The sequence below is a fragment of the Diuraphis noxia genome, unplaced genomic scaffold, assembly GCF_037042655.1.
Source record: "Diuraphis noxia isolate RWA-SAM2 unplaced genomic scaffold, SU_Dnox_SAM2 contig0001, whole genome shotgun sequence".
Taxonomy (NCBI): Eukaryota; Metazoa; Arthropoda; class Insecta; order Hemiptera; family Aphididae; genus Diuraphis; species Diuraphis noxia.
The window spans coordinates 83928870-83951420 of NW_028301711.1; the positions used below are offsets into that span (position 1 = coordinate 83928870).

Below are 22551 nucleotides of genomic sequence, written 5' to 3' on the forward strand. Positions count from 1 at the left end.
ACTTCCTCTCTTTGACAATGGCAATCCTTTCTAAGAGCAGCAACTTCTGAGTGTAGTACTCTTTAAGAATTTTATTTCTGTCTTCACTTATGCTAATTACTTGTAAAGATGCATTGACAGATTTTTGAAAGACATCTAGTTTACTAGAACATTTTTAATTAAAACCACTTTAATTATGTTTTGTATGTATAAGTTTTAGGTATTACTTTCATACCTTGCAAAATACAAGTTCATGTTAGGTAATTTAAGTTTAAAATACATACACTCAACCATATTTCGAGTGTCCTTATTTAAAGTTGTAATTATTGAAATCTCTCTTTAAATCTGACTATCAAAATTAATGGGTAACATTTGATTTTTTTAATACATAGTATATGTCAAGGCCCCCTTGATTGAACAGAAATTAATATTTTTTATAGCATATGATTTTTTTACATAAAAAAAGTTTTATCCTTTCTTTGAGTGCCATTGTCACTAATAAAATATCAATATATTACCTGTTTTTAGTTTTTAATCCAACTTTGTCTTCCCTCTTGCTGTTGTCTTTACTGGTATTATCAGTCATAATAAAATCTTGTAATGGTCTGTAATAAAATATGATTTAAATATATTATCAAATAAAATGTGTAAAAAAAAAATATTTATAGTTACATTATGTCCGTAGACACAAGTTCGATTGATCTTGGTAGTGATAAATCTGGCAAACAAGTCTCTGTCTCACTTTTTTCGTAATCAACTTGTGATTCAACTAGTGGACTAAAAAATATTATATTGTTTGGTTTAAAAATGTAATTATTTTAATTACTACTCTCAATTGTTATTGGAATTTTCAATTGTTTTATTATAAATTATTTTATTAAATATTTAATGCTTACTGTAAACTATTGGTCGAAGAATCCACTGTAATTTCATATCCCTCAAAAGAGACGATGGGTTCAAGTGTATTTGGTTGACCATAAATTGGTACATCACCTATTATACCAACAATTTTTTCATCTAATGGTGCTAACTCATTCTCTAACTCATAGCTCCCTCCACCTGTTTTTCTAGTACTTTTTTTAAGTTCAATACATCTTGTTTTGGCATTACACTTCATATCTGTCCAACACTATTTGGTATAAAAATAAAAAATATGTAAAACAAAAATTAGTGATGAGTTAATTAATTGGTGTTAATAATTAATATTAGTCATTATTCATTAATAATTACTTTTCTCCATTTGTCAGCGGTCTTGTTAGCACCAACCATAGAATTTAATAACTGAGTTATTTGTTCCCATAAATTGTGAGCCTTTTTGTGGGTGAAGCTGGAGGTAAATTTACCTCTTTTTAAATCCGTATTATTCTCCATAAACTCGACGAGTGCTTCCTTCTGTGCATTTGTTACGGACCTTCCTTTGCATTTCTTTAGGCTCATAGTGTTATAGTTATTATAAATTTATAACTTCAAAGTTCAAACTAACTACTAAGTACCTATAAGTATTAAGTATTATAAATACTTTAGGCTTAGATAGTATTTGGTAATAAATTGGTATGATTTAATAATATTAATTAACTTTTGTTATCATTCAAATTAATGATAACAATTAAAAATGTCATGGAAAAAATATGATTTTATTCGACAGTCGAATGGAGTGTCGAAAGTAATTTATTATATTCGACAGTTGTTTGAGAATACGATTGATCGAAAATATCGATATTAACGATCGAATATTGTCAATCGAACCATATTGTTCGATTATCAGATTCGATACCTTTGAGAATAGGCCCCCAGCACGGCGGCAGGCGACACAACACGCGGTACACACAAACAACACACTAACACAGTAACACAGTACCCATGATATGCATGCAACGCGTCATTTTCATTTAGCGGTTTTTTCTTTGTTCTAATGCAAATAAATGCGATCTACGTTTATGATCAGATTCCCTAACGGCGTCATTATTTTGTAACATAATAAACAGTTTATCATTGAGTGTCAACATTTTTATTTTGCCTATCACTGTTTTCCGTTGGTGTAACAACGTCGTAATTTCAAAAATGTGTTCGATTAATAATGAAAACACAAAATTACTTATTAGTGATATGAGTGATGAAAAATGTGGATTATTTGAGTTTACCAATGAAGGTAATTCTGTTGAAGTTGGATTTTTATGCTGGATTAATATTCAGACTTCATCAAACACAGGCGATCAAATTACTAATCAAGAATTGATCAGCGAAAAAACCAAGATTGTTTTATTTTGGCCAAGTATTGATGTGACATATGCTTCATCTATGGTTAAAAGATGTAAGAAAAAAGATGTACAGTGGACAAAAGTATCGGCTATTCTTTTAGCACAAGGGAGTAAGTAAAATAAATTCAAATTAGATAATATCTATTATAATAATATTATTATATATTATACATTATATATTATATATAATGTATTATAATATCTATTACCAGCAGACAGTGGCGCACATTTTGAGTTAATAAAAGTAATTACAACTCGCCCTCCTTTTTTTTAAATAATACCTATGTAAAAAAATATTGTAGAGGTAATACAATTTTTTTTTAAATGTTAAATTAAATCTTATACCTAAAGTAGGTACTGATTATTATTATTATTATTTGTCCTATTATAATTTACATAAGCTGACCCATTACACCAGTGCCTAATTTACAACCATATATCTGCTTGAGTGCACATGTAGTTTCATATTAAGTAGTAAAAGTACCCACATAGGTAACCACTTAATAATTATTAACCCTTTTATGCATCACTGTATCTATATTACTATTTATTCCAATCTATAACTTATATAACATATTTTGTTACTTCAATTTTTTATACAGATTGGATTGATATGTGTGAAAAAAGAAAGTATTATTTACAACATAATAAAATACCTCCATGTCGCACAGTGGGATATTTTCATAAAAACCTGGCCAAAATATAAATACTAATTAAAAATCAATTTTCTTAACTTTATTTAATTATTTATATCATGTTATTTTAATAGAATAATATTATTTTACAGATATCATAAAAATTAAATTTTAAGTCACGTTTCTGTTGAATTTATTCACTCGACGACGACGTGGAAACTTCATTTTCACTACTAATATCTGACTCTGTTCCTTTTGTTTTTATGGTTTTTATGTTGATGTCTGGAGGCAAAATCATTTCCAATACTTCTGGGTGAATATGTTTAATTTTTTTTTTGAGGTAGTTGCCTTAGACTGGAAATTAATGGATCAGAACTTACTAAAAGTCTATTAAAAACATCCTCTAAATTTTTAATTCTAGAACATTTTCTTGAAAATCCTTCTCTATATTTTTTTATATCCTTATTTCTAGCTTCTTGTGACTCTTCCGAAAATTTACCAATCGGTAATATTGACAGTGCCTCAATTATTTGAGTTCCATGAATTAATATTTTGTGAACAGATGTTGGCATGTTATACCATGGATACTTGTCGACAAATTTTTGTGCAGTTAATATACAGTAATTATTAAACTTTTTCAAATCTATTTTGTATCCACTAGATATTGTTAGTAGTACTATTTTAAAACGATTAATTATTTCAATATCTACTCCAGTAATAGATGACGACATTTCTGTATTTTCGAAAAATCGCCTCGCTGTGTTTCCGTCATTTGAAGTTCCATAACCACATTTAGGAATATCAACCAGTAGTCTTAATTTAGATTTAAAATCTTCTTGAATCCTTTTCTTATTTTCCAAAACTTTTCTTTTCTCTTCATCTCCACGCGCTTGCCACTTTTTGATACCAATTTTGTATGACAAATGTAACAAACACTCAAAAAATCGTATCCACGCATGCAAAATTGAAAGCCCAAACTTTAAATTTAAATCATTTGTTTTTATATCTATCATTTTTTCAATTTTATTAAAATCTTTAGATGTACTTCCACATATATAACACTTCATTGCAGACTTAGTTGAAGTGACTGAGTTACACACTTTACCATCAATCATAGTAAACATCAAAATATGTTTCACCATGATTTCAGTATCGTTAAAATGAACAATAGATGGTTGAAGTTTTTCTATTTGATTTTCTATACACACCTTTTCTTGTAAAGTTATGTCTACGGTCTCATGTATAAATTGAATTTTAATTTTTTTTTTTTTTTTTTTACGAGCCATTTAGACTCTTGGCCGCCAAAACTAATTCCTTCCATTGTTCTCTATTGTATGCCTGTTCCCAGTCTCCTCCAATTTCTTCTAATACTTCCTTGACGCTATCCTTCCATCTTTTCCGTGGCCTTCCCCTTGGTCTCTTTCCTCTTATCATATATGTCAGTGCTCCTTTCAATACACTTCCATCAGCTCGCCACACATGGCCTGCCCATTCTATCCTTGTCCCTTTGATAAATTGGACCACATCTTCTTTTTTGTAAAGCTGGTATAGTTGGGTGTTGGTTCTTATTTCCCATTTTTGTTCCGCATTGTTGAATACAGGTCCGTAAATTTTTCTAAGAATTTTTCTCTCAAATAGACGTAGTTTTTCATCGTCGCCCTTTGTCGTTGCCCATGTGGCACATGCATATGTCAATACAGGGCGAATGTAACTAATATATAGATGTTCTTTTGTTTTTCTTGACAACAACTTAGATTTAAAGAGTGTCGATAGTGCATAAAGGCATCGATTAGCAGCGTCCAATCTGATATTTATCTCTCCGTGCATGTTGTTTTGGTTATTTAGAGTAGACCCCAGGTACTTAAACTCTTGTACTTGTTCGAAGATGTTATTTCCCACTTGGAGGTTATTATGATCATCCCCTCCTCGTTTTAACATCATGTATTTAGTTTTTCCACTGTTAATTGTTAAGCCAATATATTTTCCTATCTTCATCAGTTCTTCAACAGTACTCTGGATATTCTCTTGCGAATTCCCAATAACCACTATATCGTCTGCATATGCTAGTAGGATATTTCCTTCATCAAGGTTTAGTGTCTCAGTTCGTGGTATCTTTCTTATTACGCTCTCCAATGCCATATTGAAGAGTGCTGGTGACATCACATCCCCTTGCTTCAGTCCACTATTTATTGTAAACGGAGACGATATTTCGTTGTTCACCTTGACTCGGCTGCTGATGTTTGTGTTACATAGTTTTATCATGTTGATTAATTTAGTTGGTAAGCCAAAGTTTTTAAGGATTTTCCATAATATTTCTCTATCTATACTATCATAGGCTTGTTTGTAGTCTATAAAAACCATATTTAGATCTTTCGCGTATTCGTAGCTTCTTTCCATAACTTGTCTTAAGACAAATATGTGGTCAGTAGTTGATTTGTTTTTTTCTGAATCCACTTTGGTAATCACCTACTATCTCATCTGTGTATACTTGCAATCTTTTGAGTATAATTAATGATAGTATTTTATATCCAGAGTTCAGTAGTGTTATGCCTCTATAATTCTCGACTTTTTTTTGAAATTGAATTTTAATTGGTCGACAATATCTGGGTGATGAAGGACGGGGATTTTGCCATAGTATTATCTTATTGGGGCCATCCATATCTCCACTAACTAATTGCAAAGGTACAACAGATGTAAAAAATATACTCGAGTCCGAGTCGCATTCACTATTAAAAACTTGTTTGTATTCACTTTGTTGAGAACTACCATCACAACCCCATTTGGAAATTAAATATAATTTTTCAAAATATTTATCACTCACTGAATCAGTAATACTACCCTGTGATTTTAAAATTCTTTGAGTAGTTATATCTAATAATGCTTGTAATTTCACGTATCTTAAAAGATGATATGCAGGATAAATATTACAACCATGATTTTTTGCCCATGTCCTAATTAAATTGTACTGATGCTTTGTCAACTGAGCCTCAATAAGCAAAGAAAGAGCTTCGTCATTAGAAATAACCTTAATTTTATTTTTACTGTCTTTATAAGATTTTTTGTACTTTGAAGCTCTTGTAGGTGTTGTACATGTAATATTTTTTATAACGTAAGCACTATCTACATTTCCAGATTTTCTTAGAGACATTTGAGCAGCATATAAAAGCATAGTTGGACTATATTGGGTACGTAATTGTTCCGTTTTTCTTCTTTTTGATCGATCACTACTATCATGAAATGACGTGGAAGGCCGACCTCTAGATTTGCCCGACTGAGTTGAAATCTTTGAAGGAAAATGTTTTTCAGTGTCTAACCAGATTTTATTTTTTGATAGAAATATGTTCTTTTTTCTCTGTGATGATTGCCATTTAGATTTAAACTCACTAATGAAGTATGATAATAATTTATTTAAGGAATTTTCTGGACATTCTGTTAATGTAACTAAACGTTTCTTTAAATGGTCAAATTGTGCATTAAAATGTTTAGCATTAATTTCTTGCATTATATGAAATAATGTTCTCCGACTTAAAGACATATGATTATCACCAGATCCTAAAATATTATAATATTATAACATTAGTATAAAAATACCAAGTGTAGTTTGAATAAAAACAATTTTAATACGTTTAATCACATGTATGTGAATCAAAAGTAATTTACACAATAAAGCGCAAGTATGCGCAATTGTTTTTTAATTTTTTTGAAACTGCATAACATACAATAAAAAAAGATAAGATTGTATGGACTCGGACTATCTCGGAAATTTACTAAAATTAATGATGAATTTTGTGTTTGTATATTTTATTTTAATTCTTGTATTTTTTATTAAAATTGTATATAAAAATATAAAGATAAATTGATTTTATATTTTATTAAACTTAAATACTATATACATACCTCCAGGTAACGAGTTCATTTTTTTTTTTCGTAAAAATAACTATACAACAAAAAATATCAGCTATGTTCTAACAAAACTTTTTGTACAGAATAATACCGACGTACGCGTCGCATCTGTAATGCCATACTGTGGGGTATTATTGCAATACAATTAATACTGGTAACAACGTAAAATATTACGTAATTGCTTTAATATTATCTCTATTAGATAAACTATCAACAATTATCATTCTAGATGCATTTTGAAATTTCTAATTTTGGCCAGGTTTTTACGACAATATCCCACTGTGTGTCGCTCTAAACGTCATGAAAGACACATTATTTTATCAGAATCAAATGTCACCGATAAAAATAAAATGGTAATGAAATATTAAATACAATATTATTTAGCATAATCTTTAAACTTTGTATATTAGGAATAGGAAATATCATAATTTAGGAGATATTAACTAAAATAATTGTAATGTTTAGGTTGCTACATCAACTAAACGTAAGTCTGCAGTGCTTAGCTCATCAAGTATTTTAAAAAGATTGAATTGCAAAAAAGGATCAGTTGAACCATGCGAATCAAATTTTGAGGATCATATTGATAAATTAGAGGTGGGTTAAAAAATATAAATATTGTTGTAAATATATTATTTTATAATAAATATAATTATTAAACTTAATGTATTTTACCTAATATTATATCCAAATATTTCATAGGTGTAGGCCCTAGCTAAGCAGTAGAAAATTGTTACATTATAACTTTATATTACAAAATTCTAAATAGTAAATTAATAAATCAAGATGAGCATTATTTATTTACATTTTGTTTAAAAATGTCAATTTTATAGGGAAAATACAAATCGGCTAGTGTATTTGATCACAATTGAAATTAATACCTAATTCATTTTATTATACTAGGTAGTAAAAATCAAATACATTATCAGGTTAACTGCCATGTGTACCATATATGGTACACTGTTGTATTGCCAAGCAATTAATACAATTTATTACAATGTTTGTCCAATACGCTATACCACAATAATCATAAAATAAGCTTTTTAGTTTATGCTTTTAGTATTTGAATGGTTATTATGTAATTATTTATACTAAAAAATTAATTTTTTAACATGTACCAAAAATGGTACACGCGGCTCTGCATTATAACTTACACTTAATTTTATACTGCAGATCCATGTGCATCATTAACTGTACACGATTAGTTTAATCATCATGACTAATAATAATCTAATAAATGTTAGTAAAGTACTTCCTAGATGGTACGCATAATGTCCATGTCTTGGAACTATTATCTTATCGCTCATTTAGACCGGAAGCCGATAGTTGTTCGAAAAATGATAAGACATTTTTATCATTAACCTCCTACATGTACACCAACGTAACCGAAAAAAATTTCTCAATTTGAATTTTGAATTTAGTGCAATAAATAAATACTAATACCATTGATTATATATAGTATGTATATATTATATATACTATGTATAATCAATGCTAATACAAAGAAATAAAAATAAGGTACATTACGTGTCAAAATGTTAACTTTAAATGTTAATTTTTTTAATTTGTGTTTTAACATTCTCTTATTCTACCTTTCTACCTATTACTCAATGGAAAGTACAATGTTTAAATAATAATTTAAATGTATAATATTATAATAATTAATATTACCTACCTAATATGTAACTTATATATATATATATATGTCAATGTGTGCATGTTGGAAAATTAAGTATTAAACATTGTATAAAAATTTATATTACGCAAACTTAGCCTAATGATGAAAATACCTTCTAATGCGTTATAATTTTTTATTTATTTAAATGTAATGCGATAATTTATAAAATAAAAATATATATTTCACTAAATGATATTGATTTTTTGGCGTACCACAGCTTTATTTATGAATACATAATTCCATTTTGGATTCATTCTATAACTCCTGAAAGATTTACAGTTTACAATCGAAATATTAGGACAAATAATTTTTTAGAAAGCTACCATGCCGTATTGTTGAAAATCATAAAGCCTCATCCAAAAATATGGGAGTTTATTGGTAAGTGTTAATTTAACTAGTCAATTCCAGTTGCTATCAAAGTCGGTCACATATTGTTTTTCATCTATAGACCAGTTGAGGTATTTGGAAAATACTTGTGAAGTAGAATTTAAACAAGCATCAAATAATCTGAAGGCAAGTTTCAACATGATACCTATTATAAGAAAATAAAGTATTCTTTAATCACCTTTATTTATTTTTGTTAAAATAATTATATACCTAGATTCGGTTAGAACGGTCAAAGCATACCAGAGAACTAAATACTAAGGCAATTCAACAGTTCATTGATGATTTAATTGAAGATTATTCTGAAGAACGTGTAGTAACATTTCTACGTAGAGCAGGCCATAGGATAGATGGATACATAACACAACAAATTGGTCCTTATCCAGGTAATTTACAATTTATTTTATTCGCAGATATTTGACAGTTTTTGAATAATTATATTTCATATATTTTAGGAAAACCAGACCTTCTTCTGCAAAATAATTAACAATTTCATTATTTTTTTCATATGTGTAATTATTGTAATTATTATTATAGTATTTAAGATTTAACTACCTAATTAATTTGACGTTTAACTTGATTAGTTGACAATTGTATGACAAGTGTATTGACAATTTTGTATCCAAAAACTAATTTAAAAACCATATTTTAATATGGTTCCGGGGGACAAGGAAAAAACCTCTACGCGGTTATGAAAAAAAATTTGAAATTAAATTTGTTTAAAAAAAGTTGATTTACTATTAAATTGTATTATTATAGCTATGGGCAGTATTTAATTTTAATTTTATATTACTATATACTATTTTTAAAATTTCAATAAATGTTGATGCATATCTTGATGGATTATTTGTAAATCAACTGAGCAAAACTAAGTTATTTTAATTGTCAGTTGAACTAGTTAAGTTCATAAGTTGATATTTAGTATGTACTTGTATAGTAAATGGTAAATGTTGTGGTTAAATGTCGAAAACTTCCGTAGAGCAGAAACACTTAAGTGTATTTACTATTATTATTATTATATTAAAGTATTAACTATTATATTACGAATTTCAATAAAGCATATTTTGTAATTACCTGCAGTGTATTTCAAAATTCCAATTCTATAATTACTTGTACAGAGTAGTAGTCAGTAGTGTACGGATGTTGGATGTAGTCTAGACCATACACAATACTATTAAATTGGTCTAAACGTCTTATTTATTTAGAGGATAGACCATTAGACCATAGAAAAAATATTAAATAGAAACTGCATATAAATTATAAACTTCACCATTTAATACCTAACCTTGTTTTGTCAACGAATTATGCAATAACCAAAGCGTCCAAAGCCAATAAGACTGTTTAATAATATAAGACAATAGAAGTTAAAAATAGCATGTTCAGACAGTTCAGAGTTATTTGTTACATAATTTGTATTATGTAATATTAATAATATATATTATGGATTCATACTCAGTGCAGCACATATATGAAATGTCAAATTAATTACAATGTAAAAAAAAAAATATTATGTTGGTAACATGAAAATTTCAGAATTATCGTATCCGAGGCTCTTATCATTTTTCGAACAACTACCCTGCACCCCATTTAGACATGAAATTATTTTATTATTCTTTAGTTTTTTCCCTTTATATCTTGTTTATTATTTCTGATTTCAATTTTATGTCGTATACGGGCTATCGACAAACTATACACGGCCACACGGGTTTGTCTTAGTAGACGGTTGTATTTCATTGCGTTGTGTTGCCTCGTATCAATTTCAAATTCTTTTGTTTATTTTGTATATTTATAAAATATTGAAATCGAAAATGAATAGACAAGAAATAGAAGCTATGCTGGAATCAAATTCGGATTCATATTTGGAAGATTACGACGATATTGACGCTGATCCAAACTGGTCCTCGGAAAGTGAACCGGACGAAAATATTTACAAACTTGAATTATTGGATAATTGTAACGTAACTATTAATACGATTGGTAATAATTGGAATAACGATTTTTCTAATGGACAGCTAAATAGTCATATAATTTTTAATTCTGATGTAAATACTACTGGAATAAATCCAGATATAATAATTGAAACTATGTCTGATGCCAGTCCTATCGACTTTTTTTTATCTTTTTTTTGACAAAGAAATTATTGACATGTTAGTGGTTGAAACAAACAGGTATGCTAATGCTAAAAAAAACACAGCAGGCTTATCTCGACATGCTAGAATTAGAAAATGGGTCGACACAAATGAGCAGGAAATTAAACTCTTTTTTGGTATTGCTATGTGGATGGGCATGATGAAACTGCCATAAATTGCTCACTATTGGAAAAATTCTAAATTATATTCTTGCAATATTCCAAAATTTATGTCCCGAAACAGGTTTGAAATTATTTTGAGTATGTTACACATGTCTGATAATGACAAAGCTCCTACTAATGATAGATTATACAAAATCCAATATTGATTGATTTACTCGTCGAAAAGTTCAATAGTGCAGTAATTCCTGAAGAGTCAGTTTGTATCGATGAGTCTATGGTCCCTTACTTGGGTCGATTATCGTTTCGGCAGTATATTTCTAATAAACGTCATCGTTATGGAGTCAAAATCTTTAAGCTGTGTACACGGGACTTTTATACGTCAAAATATAAAATATATGTAGGAAAAGAAGCGACAATGGGTGATTCAGTTCCATGTAAAGTAGTAATTGAACTAATGGAACCATATCTCGATTTCGGTAGAACATTGTATGCAGATAATTGGTATAACTCCATTGACTTAGCGGAAAAATTATTGCAACAGAAAACACACTTAGTAGGAACTCTTAGATCAAATAGAAAAAGAAATCCTAAAGATGTAACACAAAAAAAACTTAACCGGGGTGAAATATTTGCAAAAAAGAGTGATCGCGAAATTATGGTACTAAAATGGAGAGACCGTAGAGATGTTCTTATGATAAGTACAAAACATTCAAACACGATGGAAGAAGTCATAAGAAGAGGTGTGAAGTGGTACCGTAAAGTTGCTATGGATATTATTTGCAACACATCATTATTGAATGCTTTTAGTATTTATAAAGGAGTCACTGGAAATTCTAAGACAATTACCCAGTTCAAAGACGACATTATTAATGGATTAATTCAGCAATCAAACAGTGTTCCAGAAGTTCCAGAATTATATGATGAACATAAGTTGGTAAACAATAAAAAAAGAGGTCGGTGTAATCAATGCTACAAATACATTTCTCGAACAGAAGGTAATAATATACTTATACATAATTGTTATATTTTATTGTATTAAATAAATACATTTTTGTATACAGGAACGCAGATAGCAAGAAAGAAAACCTCTCGCGTATCAACGATTTGTCCTAAATGTGATTCCTATTTTTGTTTGGATTGTTTTTTTCGAATTCATGCATACAAAAAAAAAAATAAAAATAAAATGTTACAAAATAAAATTTAAAAAAAAATGATTATGTTACAAAAAAAAAATATTGTAATTAATTGTTATATTATAGTAAAACATGTCATTAATAAAAATAATGTTGTTATAGTTTCTTGTTATAAGCATACTTTAATATCATTGTGATACATAATTATAATTTTTCACTGCTATATATTTATTATATTTACACCTTTTATTTCTGTATAGCATTCCCAAGAATACATGAACTATCAAATTTGGTGTTAAAAAATTAGGAAAGCGTTATAGAAAAACAAACAAATTCAATTTCTGCTTCTCCTTTAAATGCTAGATCAAAGATTTTTTCAATATCTATGGTATCAAAGATAGCAAATAAATATTTAGTTGAGGATGCTTCCAAAGTTGATAATGTGCTTGAATTATTTTCAAATCAACCCCAAAGTATATTGGAGGTGTGTTAACTATATCGGTCATCTATATGTTTAAGATATATACAAATGTATAAATATATGTTTATTTTTTGTTTTATTAAGCTTAAATTTATTCATAGTTATGTTTTATTATTAATTTATTTCAAGGATTTTAATGAACTTCAGAAAATGGCAAATCCCAAGGATATGGAAATTGTAAAAAAAGTTGCTTCATCTAGTGCTATTATACACCAATCTGAGGTACTTGGTATACTTATTACTCAGACTACTAATATTTTTATATATTATAATCTGCATTTATTTATGTTATAACAATATGTATACAAATAAATTATTATCTATATTCTAATATTATTTTTGTTATATTTATTTTCAGACTGTTTCTTCAGAAAATTGGGTTGAACTGTGGCCAAAATCGGGAATAGAAGTTAACTCATTCGCATTATCATCAATTAATCGTAAATGCCCATCAAAAATGATATCAGATCTTATGATTATTGTATTCACTGACGATGAATTACGCAATGGATCAGTTACTGGCAAAAAAAGTAATTTTATTAAAAGTGGAGAACTAAAAAAAAAGCTAGATGACCAGAAAGTAAAGGCAATAAAAGCTATCAATGTTTATATTTTTTTAATAAATAGATGAATTATACAGGTTTAAAATAATCTAGTATTCTAAAATATATATCTTAATTATGATATTTCAGATTTTACACAAAATATCTTCATAGATGTCACTGATGAAATAATGAACAAAGCTATAAGAACAAAATTAAATAATTTTTCAAAAAAACAAAAAACCCTAGACTTCAATGCTGGTTCAGCTATCAGGCTTACAAATAACATTCAAATTAATAATTAATTATAATTTATATTCTATATATAAATATATCATATTTGTGTGTAGTTTTGAGCGTAAACACTCCATTCAAGTATATATTTTATTCCATCCTTTCTTAAATTTTATAGAAATAATAAAATAAATACTATCGCTATGTTATAAAAAAATAACTATAATATTCTTTTTTATTCTATTTTATAAACATCTTAATATATTTATGGTAATAATATCATTTTTTATTTTAATACATTACTATTAATAAAGAATAACAACTATATAATTTTTAGTAATCTACTATAACCACTAGTAGTTAACTATTGACAATCTTCTAGTAGTTAACTACTGAACATTTTCTAATAGTAAACTACTAACCACTAGTAGTAAACTACTAATCATTTTTTAGTAGTAAACTACTAACCACTAGTAGTAAACTACTAATCATATTTTAGTAGTAAACTACTAACCACTAGTAGTAAACTTTTAGAAGTTAACTATAAAAACTTCTTAGTAGTTAGTCCAAAAAGACTACTAAGGATTTTAAGTAGTTTTTTTTTTAATAGTTTCGAGTAGTTTTTTTTCCTAAGGGCGTCCCCGGGTTCTTGTAACATTTGTAATTTTTGAGACTCTAGATTGACCATGTGTTTTTCAAATTCAGTCATTTTAATGACATCTCCATTTGCCTTTTGTAAACGTTTTTTTGTCTTTGACTTTTTAATTTGAGAGTTTTCCTCATCATTAACAACAGATTCAGAACTAGGTCGTTTAAAACATGACACATTATCACTATTACAATTATTGTGACTATGATCAATACTATCATGTTCATAATTTTCACTGTCATTTAATTCATCAAGACTTTCAAAGTTATCATCATGACACTGAAATGTATCTAGGCTACTTATTGTTGGTCTTGGTTGAAGGATATCTTTCAAAAAAATCATCGATTGAAAATAAGGCCATTTCACATCAGTTACTGTAGCTTCATCTCCTGAACGCATCACGGGAATTTTCTGCAATTCTTTTCTAAACTGATCTCGAAGATTTTTCCATTTTTGTTTTACATACTCTTCTAAAATATACATATTTATATATACATATTGCTATAGAGTTTACAAGTTTCTTATGTTAAAAATAATTTATTTGTGTACGAAAAACGTTTATAGTGGACACGGTCTGTCAGTCGAGGATATATTGTATTAGGTATATATATATATTGTTTTTAGTAATACCATTGATAAATGATAATAAATAGTAGTAATCTTGTATCAAATTTTAAAAATTTATATATACAAAAAAAAATTGTCCGATTAAAATCGGAACAAACTATGTTAAATTGACAATAATCTTGTTAATATTGAGTCAACAAGATATTTTTTATCAATTTGATAATTTTTTCTGTTTTTCAAACAGTATCGTTTAACCAGCCAACATATACATTTTTATACATTGTTAATCGTACAGCTTTTGTTGTAAAATCTACAATTATTATATGATTGGTTATAATATTTTTATTGTAGAATCGAAATTATAGAAAATATCAAAAGCTATAAGCGGGCAAAAATGCATGAACAAATATAGAATATAATTTACTTAATTATTATAATTATAATTAATCTTGTATTTTAATTTAGTTATTTGGCGAGTGGGACTCCTTTCAGATGATTGGCTTATTCTTTTCAAATTGGAAAATCCACTATTGCTCGGGGAAACATGTGAAGCTATATGGGAATGTTTGCAAAAAATCCATATACCTACTCCTTCTTCAGACTTGTTTAAAAAAATTGCACAAGAATTTTATAAAAAATGGGGTTTTCCACACTGTATTGGAAGCATTGATGGGAAACACATCCGTATAAAATGCCCGGCGAATTCCGGCAGTATGTACTATAATTACAAACATTTTTTTCTTTTAACCTACTGGCTGTAACTGATGCTAATTATAAATTTATAACCTTTACTATGATTTTTAAGTACACATATTTCGGATACAAATGTTTGTTTACAAAATTTACAATGTGCCCCGTATTCGTTTAATTTTAATTTTGTACTACAGTATTAAAATATTCCCATTTCCCGCCATAATATTAAATTATTGCATTTTCAATAATAAATATAATATAATTGAGTTAATAAGTAACTTAATTATTATAATCACGATGCAATGATCTCATATTCTATCTATATAATAATTAAATGACAATGTTATGTTTATGTATTATCTTTTAAACGAAATCTCATCACTGTAGTCTGTGTTTGATAATTGGTTTTGTGAATATTCAATTACGTTTATTGCCTTTTTGGTCATTATGCCTAATTGTTGTGCAATTCGTGAGTCACATTGTGCGTCCAAAACTCTTTTTGGCGTTCTTAAAGAAGACGAAATAAAAAAACTTTGGGAGGATGCTCTAGGTATTAAATTAAAAAAAAGTTTTAGAGTGTGCGCCTCACATTTTAAAGAATGTGATATTATTAGCACATGGGAGTCTGGTGAAGGACTTAATAAGTACACCGTAAGTTTACTTCTTTATTGAGCTACATACAATAAGAATTTGTTGTATTATGAATGATATGATATTATTCAATACACTATGTACCTATGTGTTAAAATATGTTGTAGTCTGTAGGTATTATTTTAATTTATAGATATGCTTAAAAAAAACACAAATTAAGAAAGGGAGCAATTCCATTAAAATTGTGTGAACCAGAAACTTCAGAACCTTCAGTGGACCCATTGGATATTGGAGTAAATAGCAATTACAATTCGCTGATAGATATTATATCTTTTACTAATATGTAAATTGTATAGAGGCTATTACACACATTGCTATTTACCAAATAGTAAATTTTAAATTAGTGTTTATTTGTTTTGGGATATAAAGTTTTATTACATATGTGAAGCCACTATAAGCACCTTATTATTATTGATGAAATAATTTGTCAAGTACATGTAGGTATTTAATAAAAAATTCTATTACAATATTTTAGATTCAAAACCTAACTGATTCACATAATAAAGATGTAATGGATATAGACAATTCTGAATCTATCTGTTTTAATGGAATATTATCAGAAGCCTCAACTTCTAAAAGAAGAAAGGTTCTAAGTATATTAATTTGATTAATTCTAGCTAGTATGATTTAAGATTAATTTTATCATTGTTTTAATGTTGTCGACAGATTGATATAGAAGTTTTAGAAATGTCTTTTTATCAAAATGTTTTGAAAAATTTGGACTCAATTAATGTTCCAAAAAATTGGTATTTTGGAATTGAACCTTATGTTTCCTATCATAAATTGAGCAATTTTCAACCGAATTTTAACAGATATATTGAAAAACAATTGGTTATAACTGAAGGTACCTAAAGGTACGGTGTTTCCCTTGCGCGATAGCGAACGCAAACCGCGAACGCGAACTGCGTACGCGAACTACGAAATAAGATCGCGTTCGCGTCATGTTGGTTTGCTCTAGACGATTCTACGTTGCGACCCAAAGATTTATAATTTATATTTTAACAGTCGTCCGTCAGTCGAACGTGATATTTTGAAGTGCTAAGTTCACGGTGCACGAATACTGTTCGTTTTTAAAAATTATTATAATGGATACAGTCGATAAAGAAGTCTTAAAAATTCTTTTGCTAGAAGAAGAAGATGATGATGAGATCTTACACTGGTATTTGTTGGAAGAAAAAAGAAAGCCGCATGATCCATTATTTACAAAGAGGAGTACCGAAGGTTATCATGAAATACTTATCAACGGTCATCTGAAAAATAATGAAATTAAGTTTAGAGAATTTTTTAGATTAAACCGTAATCAGTTCGATTTTATTTTGAATCTAATAAGAGACGATTTAACATTAAATCCAACATTTTTTATAAGGAAACCCATATCACCAGAAGAAAAATTGGCGGTTACATTGAGGTAAGTACAATTTTTCAATTAGGTACAGATAAAGTAAAATGAAATAAGAACTCAGATTTATAAATTTATTTGTGGAATACTGTTGTTTTATTTTAATATACAATTTGTATCAAAGTTAATAATAAATCAATTTTGTATTGATCAAAATAAATAAAAATAGTTACCTTATCATATATTTCATTGACTTATGAACAATTAATTTAAAAAAAAATAAAAATACCTTATAAGATAATATTTTAAAATATATTGTTAAATTTCTTGAGAATTGGTGTTCCATTCATTATTCAAATTTTGAACTGACTGGAAAGGCGTAAATGTAGCTGGATTTTCTGGTCCAAACTGTTGTTGAATATTTGAATATAATGGTGAATCTAGTGAAGGTGGACTATAACTGTATGGAGTAAAGTTGTTAGAATATGGGGAACTACTGGTAGAATTATTTGACTGTAATGATACTCTGCGATTGCCAGGTATGATGTGGACGTTATGTGCATGATTATTTGCAGCTTGAAGTTCCAAGTCAGTCACAATTGTCAACATTTTCAATTTCGCCTGTGAAATTAAGTGTGGTGGCAACTTTTTGACAGATAGAGTTAAACTTTTAAAAAAATGATCAACATCATCGTACTCATCCGTATTTTTTTTAGCAATTAGTTGTGTCATCAGCTCTGTTCTTTCTTTGGATCTTTTTTCTAATAATTCAGTGACATTTAATTTTTTTCTTTTATTAATCGATTTTTGTGCTTTTGAAGTCGACGGAGATTGAGGACATTGCGTTACTGGTGATGCCTGCAGTATAATATCATCTTGTGTGATATTTATTTCCTCTTCGTCTGAGCCAGAATCTTCATTATTATCAGTATCATATATATTTGATGTTGTGCTGTTAAAATGAATAATAAATATTAATAATTTGTTATTATAGCCAAATTAAAATTAACCGCAATTAATAAATAATATGTATCAAAAAATTAAAAAAAAAAAAAATTTTGAAAAAAGTTAATGGTTTGGGAAATAAATAATAATTAGTGTTGCACTTGAAATCAATCACTCTATCATATGTAATAAGGTACTTACTTTCTTTCTTGTGGTACTGTATCCAAAAAACTTAAAAATGGTGCTAAATGCCATTTTGAGGGTTTTGAAGAGGCACTTGCTCCAGTATTCATTATTCTTGCCCGTTTATTTTTTAAATAGGCATCTTTAATATTCTTGTACCTTCTCTTGCAGTCTTCATCTAGTACAAATAAATATTCGTAATCGATTTCGAACAAGAGTTATTAAAATACTGATTAATAATAAAAACGTAATTAATAAAAAAAAATCGTGTTATTTTTTATATAAAAATGTATATATTTTTTTTATATTTTATATAATTTAAATATAAATAAAATAAATAAGTAAATAAAAAAATAAATAAAAAAATAAAATAAAATTTATATAAAAATCTGCTGTTATAATTTTAATATATTTTTCTGATTTTTTGGTTAAATTATAAACTAATTACAAAAAACCTTGCATTAAATTTTCAATCCTTAAATATAAAAACTGAACATTTTATGAATTTTTAACTACAAAACTATTTGCAATACTTCAATGATTAATTTCGGTAAAAATTCGAAGTTTAAATGCTTATAAAAAAAAAATGAAAAAAACCAGAAAATTTATTATGCTTATGAATAGCTCAACAAAAGTTAAAATATTTTGAAAATCTTATTGTGTCTTGAAATTTCAAATATAAACATAAAACGCATCTGTATACTGCAGTATATTAATTAGCTATTAATAAGCTGCAGATTAAAAAATTATATTTCGTTAACTTTAACAAATAAAATATTTAGAACATAAATTGGTGTCGGTTATTTAGTTATTAGTACAATAGTACCTATTGTATTATAAGTGTATTTTGATTCAAATAAATAAATAAATAATGACATGCATATAATATATGTTTATTTTTTTCAGATTTTTAGCTTCTGGAGAAACGTACCGTTCTTTATCTTTTGCTTTCCGGATATCACACAGCTATATTAGTATTATAATACAAAACACCTTAAAATCTATGAAAAAGCATCTGTTAACACATTTTATACCTAATCCGAGTAAATTAAATATGAAAGAAAAAGCTCAAGAGTTTTGGACAAGATGGAATTTTCCAAATTGTATTGGCGCAATCGATGGTAAACATATTCGAATGAAGTGCCCAAAAAATACAGGTTCTTTATATTTTAACTATAAAGAACATTTTTCACTCGTCTTATTAGCATTGGTAGATGTGAATTGTAAATTTTTAGTCATTGATGTTGGGTCCTATGGTAAAGAAGGAGACAGTGGCATATTTGCAAAATCAAAAATGGGACAACAAATTTATTCTGGCAATTTTAATTTCCCAAGTGACGAAAAACTACCAGGCTCTGATAATTCTACACCATTTGTTATTGTTGGCGATGAAGCATTCAGACTTCACAGACATATAATGAAATCGTACTCTAGATCTACGGCTAAACAAGATAGAGCAAAAACTATTTTTAATTACAGGTTGAGTCGTTGTCGTAGGGTGACGGAAAATGCATTTGGCTTATTAGCACAAGTTTTTAGAATATTTCATACTGCAATAGCAATTGATGTAGAAGTATGCGACGATTTTGTTATTGTCGCATGTTGTTTGCACAATATGCTGAGAGATGCGTTTTTAGAAAAAGGTTATAAAATTTACTATGAATATGACGAAGGACAAAGTATTGAGATGGGCACTTTATGTAGTAAAGGTGGCTTTGCGAGTGCAGATGGTTTTGATGTTAGAGAAAAATTTAAACAATTTTTTATTCAAGAAGGTGCAGTCTCGTGGCAAAATCACCAAATTTCAAGAATATCATCTACCAATACTTCGACCAATACTTAGTGTGTGTTTTTTTTTAAATAAATAAATAATTAGTTTTAACAATGTTTAATATAAGTAACCGTCTCACACAAAAATGCTTACATTTTAAAAATTATTTTGCTATGTTAATATTTTAAAAATAATTCATAATTCATTATAATGTAGGTATATCACGGAGATTAAAATTAGTTTTGATATTATAATATACACGATAAAAATAAATGTCCAGAAATTATAATTTATTTTTAGCTTGTTGCTTGTTGTATAGATGTACATACACGTGCTTTAATCACTTCTAAAATACTCAATCATAAATAGACAGTGTCATGGTCTTATCTTGAAAATAATCATTTATTTTAAACTTAAATAGTTAAATTATCTGTTGTACACTTGTTATAATCGTAATATTATAATAATATATTATAATTTCAATGTAAAAACAAAATTATTTATATTCCCACAAATTTAATACTTTTTACAAACAATATTTATAATAATAGTTTGCTTACCACTTCGTCCAACGTTGCAACTTATATCTTTCCAAATTGCATCCCGTATGTTCAAATCTTTATAATCTTTGCTTTGGGGATTATAAATTGGGGGGTGTTTAGCTACAGATTCAACCAATATCTCGTCTTGCTCCTTAGTGAATTTTACCATTGAAAAACTCATGTTTTGAACGGCCGATGTCAACGAGTGTTCAATCATAAATGAGTTGCATATTAATATTAATATTAAATAATATCATCAAAACAACACATCGATCGCGGTGCGAACGCGATTTGTCTGCTCGGAGACCAGTCCGCGTTCGCGCCGCGAACAAATTTAGATCGCCGACCGCGATCGCGCAGGGGAAACCAACGCTATTAATTTACATTGTATCAGCAGTCGCGCGATCGGGACGCGCGATCTTAGAACGCAGATCGCGTTCGCGATCGCGCAAGGGAAACCGTACCTTAATAATCCCATAATCCCAAATAATTCCATTTATAATAAAAAATATGTTTTATATAATTATTAAGTTAAAACTCAATAATGGTAACTATTATTATTTTAACTTTTATATTTGTAACCCAATATTGAGTTACTTATAAGCACGGTTATCTACATTATAATATAGATAACCGTGCTTATAAGTATTGCATTAAAATGCATAAAATTTGTTTACAACTTAACATAATATTGTATTACCAAAATACAATTTTTATTCAGATTCTGGATTAATTATGCAAATTAATGGTAAAACAATAGTACCATCAGAAATAGGACTAAATGATTTTAAAGCTGAAAACATCGAAGATGTACAAATGTGTTTGATTATTTTGGATTCATTAATATGTTGTCAAGGTGCTATTTCTTGTTCTAAATACCCAGTATTTTTCATTTCATAATTTGATGAGTTTGAAACTTTAATGTTTTATCGGATTATCCATAAAATTTGTAAATTACTAATTAGTACTTTTTGAATACCACAATATAAAATAAGAATAGAATTTTGATGATGTATATGTAAGCAACTAGATAGCGGTGTAACGTAACTTTTAACAGATTTCTGATAAGAACAATTGGTGATCACAAAATAATGACTCGTTGTGCAACCATTCTATCTTTAGCCGTGACCACAACACACAGAAGTGAGTCATTATTATTGTATATATCCTCCTCACACACGTCTAGCAAAGTCGCAACCCGACGCACTGAGTGCTACGAGCTTTGGTCTCCGTATTCCGCCGTCGATACCACGTCAACTGTTGTTGAGTTTGCCGGCACACGTAAGTCCGCCAGCACCCGCCGTGGTGTGTGAGAGGCCGCCAAGGCCTTCTCGTATCCAGTTCACTTCAACCTCCATCCATCTCAACACGCACAGTCCTCATCATTAGACTAAGTTAAATTTAAGGGTCCATTCTGTTGTAAGCCCTGCTGCGTCATTGCACCAAACCGGATCGACCACAGGGCCCCCAGTCCCCATATATAGCCTGTACTATCCTGTTTCCTATGTAAGTAGGTAGCTTCCTTTACGTTGTCACATAATCGTCGGTCCACGCGGCCGCCGCCCTCAGAGTAGTTAGTTGCCTATGCATATCATTATAAGGGGTATCGGGGGAAGTGAGAGGAGGTGCCTACCTAGATTAACTTCGGGCGCTCTACACATCGGCCTATGGCAAGTGGTCCCGTTCGGCACCACATAAAGCCAAGTAGTCGTCCTCGTAACATATAGGTTGCCAAA

At 28.6% G+C, this 22551-nt stretch overlaps 4 protein-coding genes across 5 annotated transcripts; 2 read left to right on the plus strand and 2 right to left on the minus strand.

Annotated features, from left to right (window-relative positions):
• The first annotated feature begins 1924 nt into the window (after nt 1-1924).
• LOC149062153 (uncharacterized) lies at nt 1925-13604 on the plus strand. 2 transcript variants are annotated; one of them, XM_089215987.1, is made up of 6 exons: nt 1925-2347; nt 7241-7369; nt 12479-12702; nt 12829-12921; nt 13058-13229; nt 13392-13604. In XM_089215987.1, the coding sequence occupies exons 3-6, from the start codon at nt 12604-12606 to the stop codon at nt 13544-13546; spliced, it is 519 nt and encodes a 172-aa protein (XP_089072113.1). In that variant the 5' UTR covers nt 1925-2347; nt 7241-7369; nt 12479-12603; the 3' UTR covers nt 13547-13604. The 2 variants fall into 2 exon arrangements, with proteins under 2 accessions (XP_089072113.1, XP_089072112.1); XM_089215986.1 differs by lacking the exon at nt 1925-2347 and adding an exon at nt 6519-7128.
• Nucleotides 5295-6788, minus strand: LOC149062154 (uncharacterized). Its single transcript, XM_089215236.1, has 2 exons — nt 6770-6788; nt 5295-6424 (listed from the first exon to the last, which is right to left on the minus strand). Exons 1-2 carry the CDS (start codon nt 6786-6788, stop codon nt 5295-5297), a joined length of 1149 nt encoding a protein of 382 aa, XP_089071362.1.
• LOC149062155 (uncharacterized) lies at nt 10533-10994 on the plus strand. Its single transcript, XM_089217470.1, has one exon. The coding sequence runs from the start codon at nt 10643-10645 to the stop codon at nt 10961-10963; it is 321 nt and encodes a 106-aa protein (XP_089073596.1). The 5' UTR covers nt 10533-10642; the 3' UTR covers nt 10964-10994.
• A 4066-nt stretch (nt 13605-17670) lies between the features above and the next one.
• Nucleotides 17671-21032, minus strand: LOC107167478 (uncharacterized). The gene is made up of 3 exons (XM_015516531.2): nt 20834-21032; nt 18521-18680; nt 17671-18326 (listed from the first exon to the last, which is right to left on the minus strand). Exons 1-3 carry the CDS (start codon nt 21030-21032, stop codon nt 17693-17695), a joined length of 993 nt encoding a protein of 330 aa, XP_015372017.2. The 3' UTR covers nt 17671-17692.
• Nucleotides 21033-22551: the final 1519 nt, after the last annotated feature.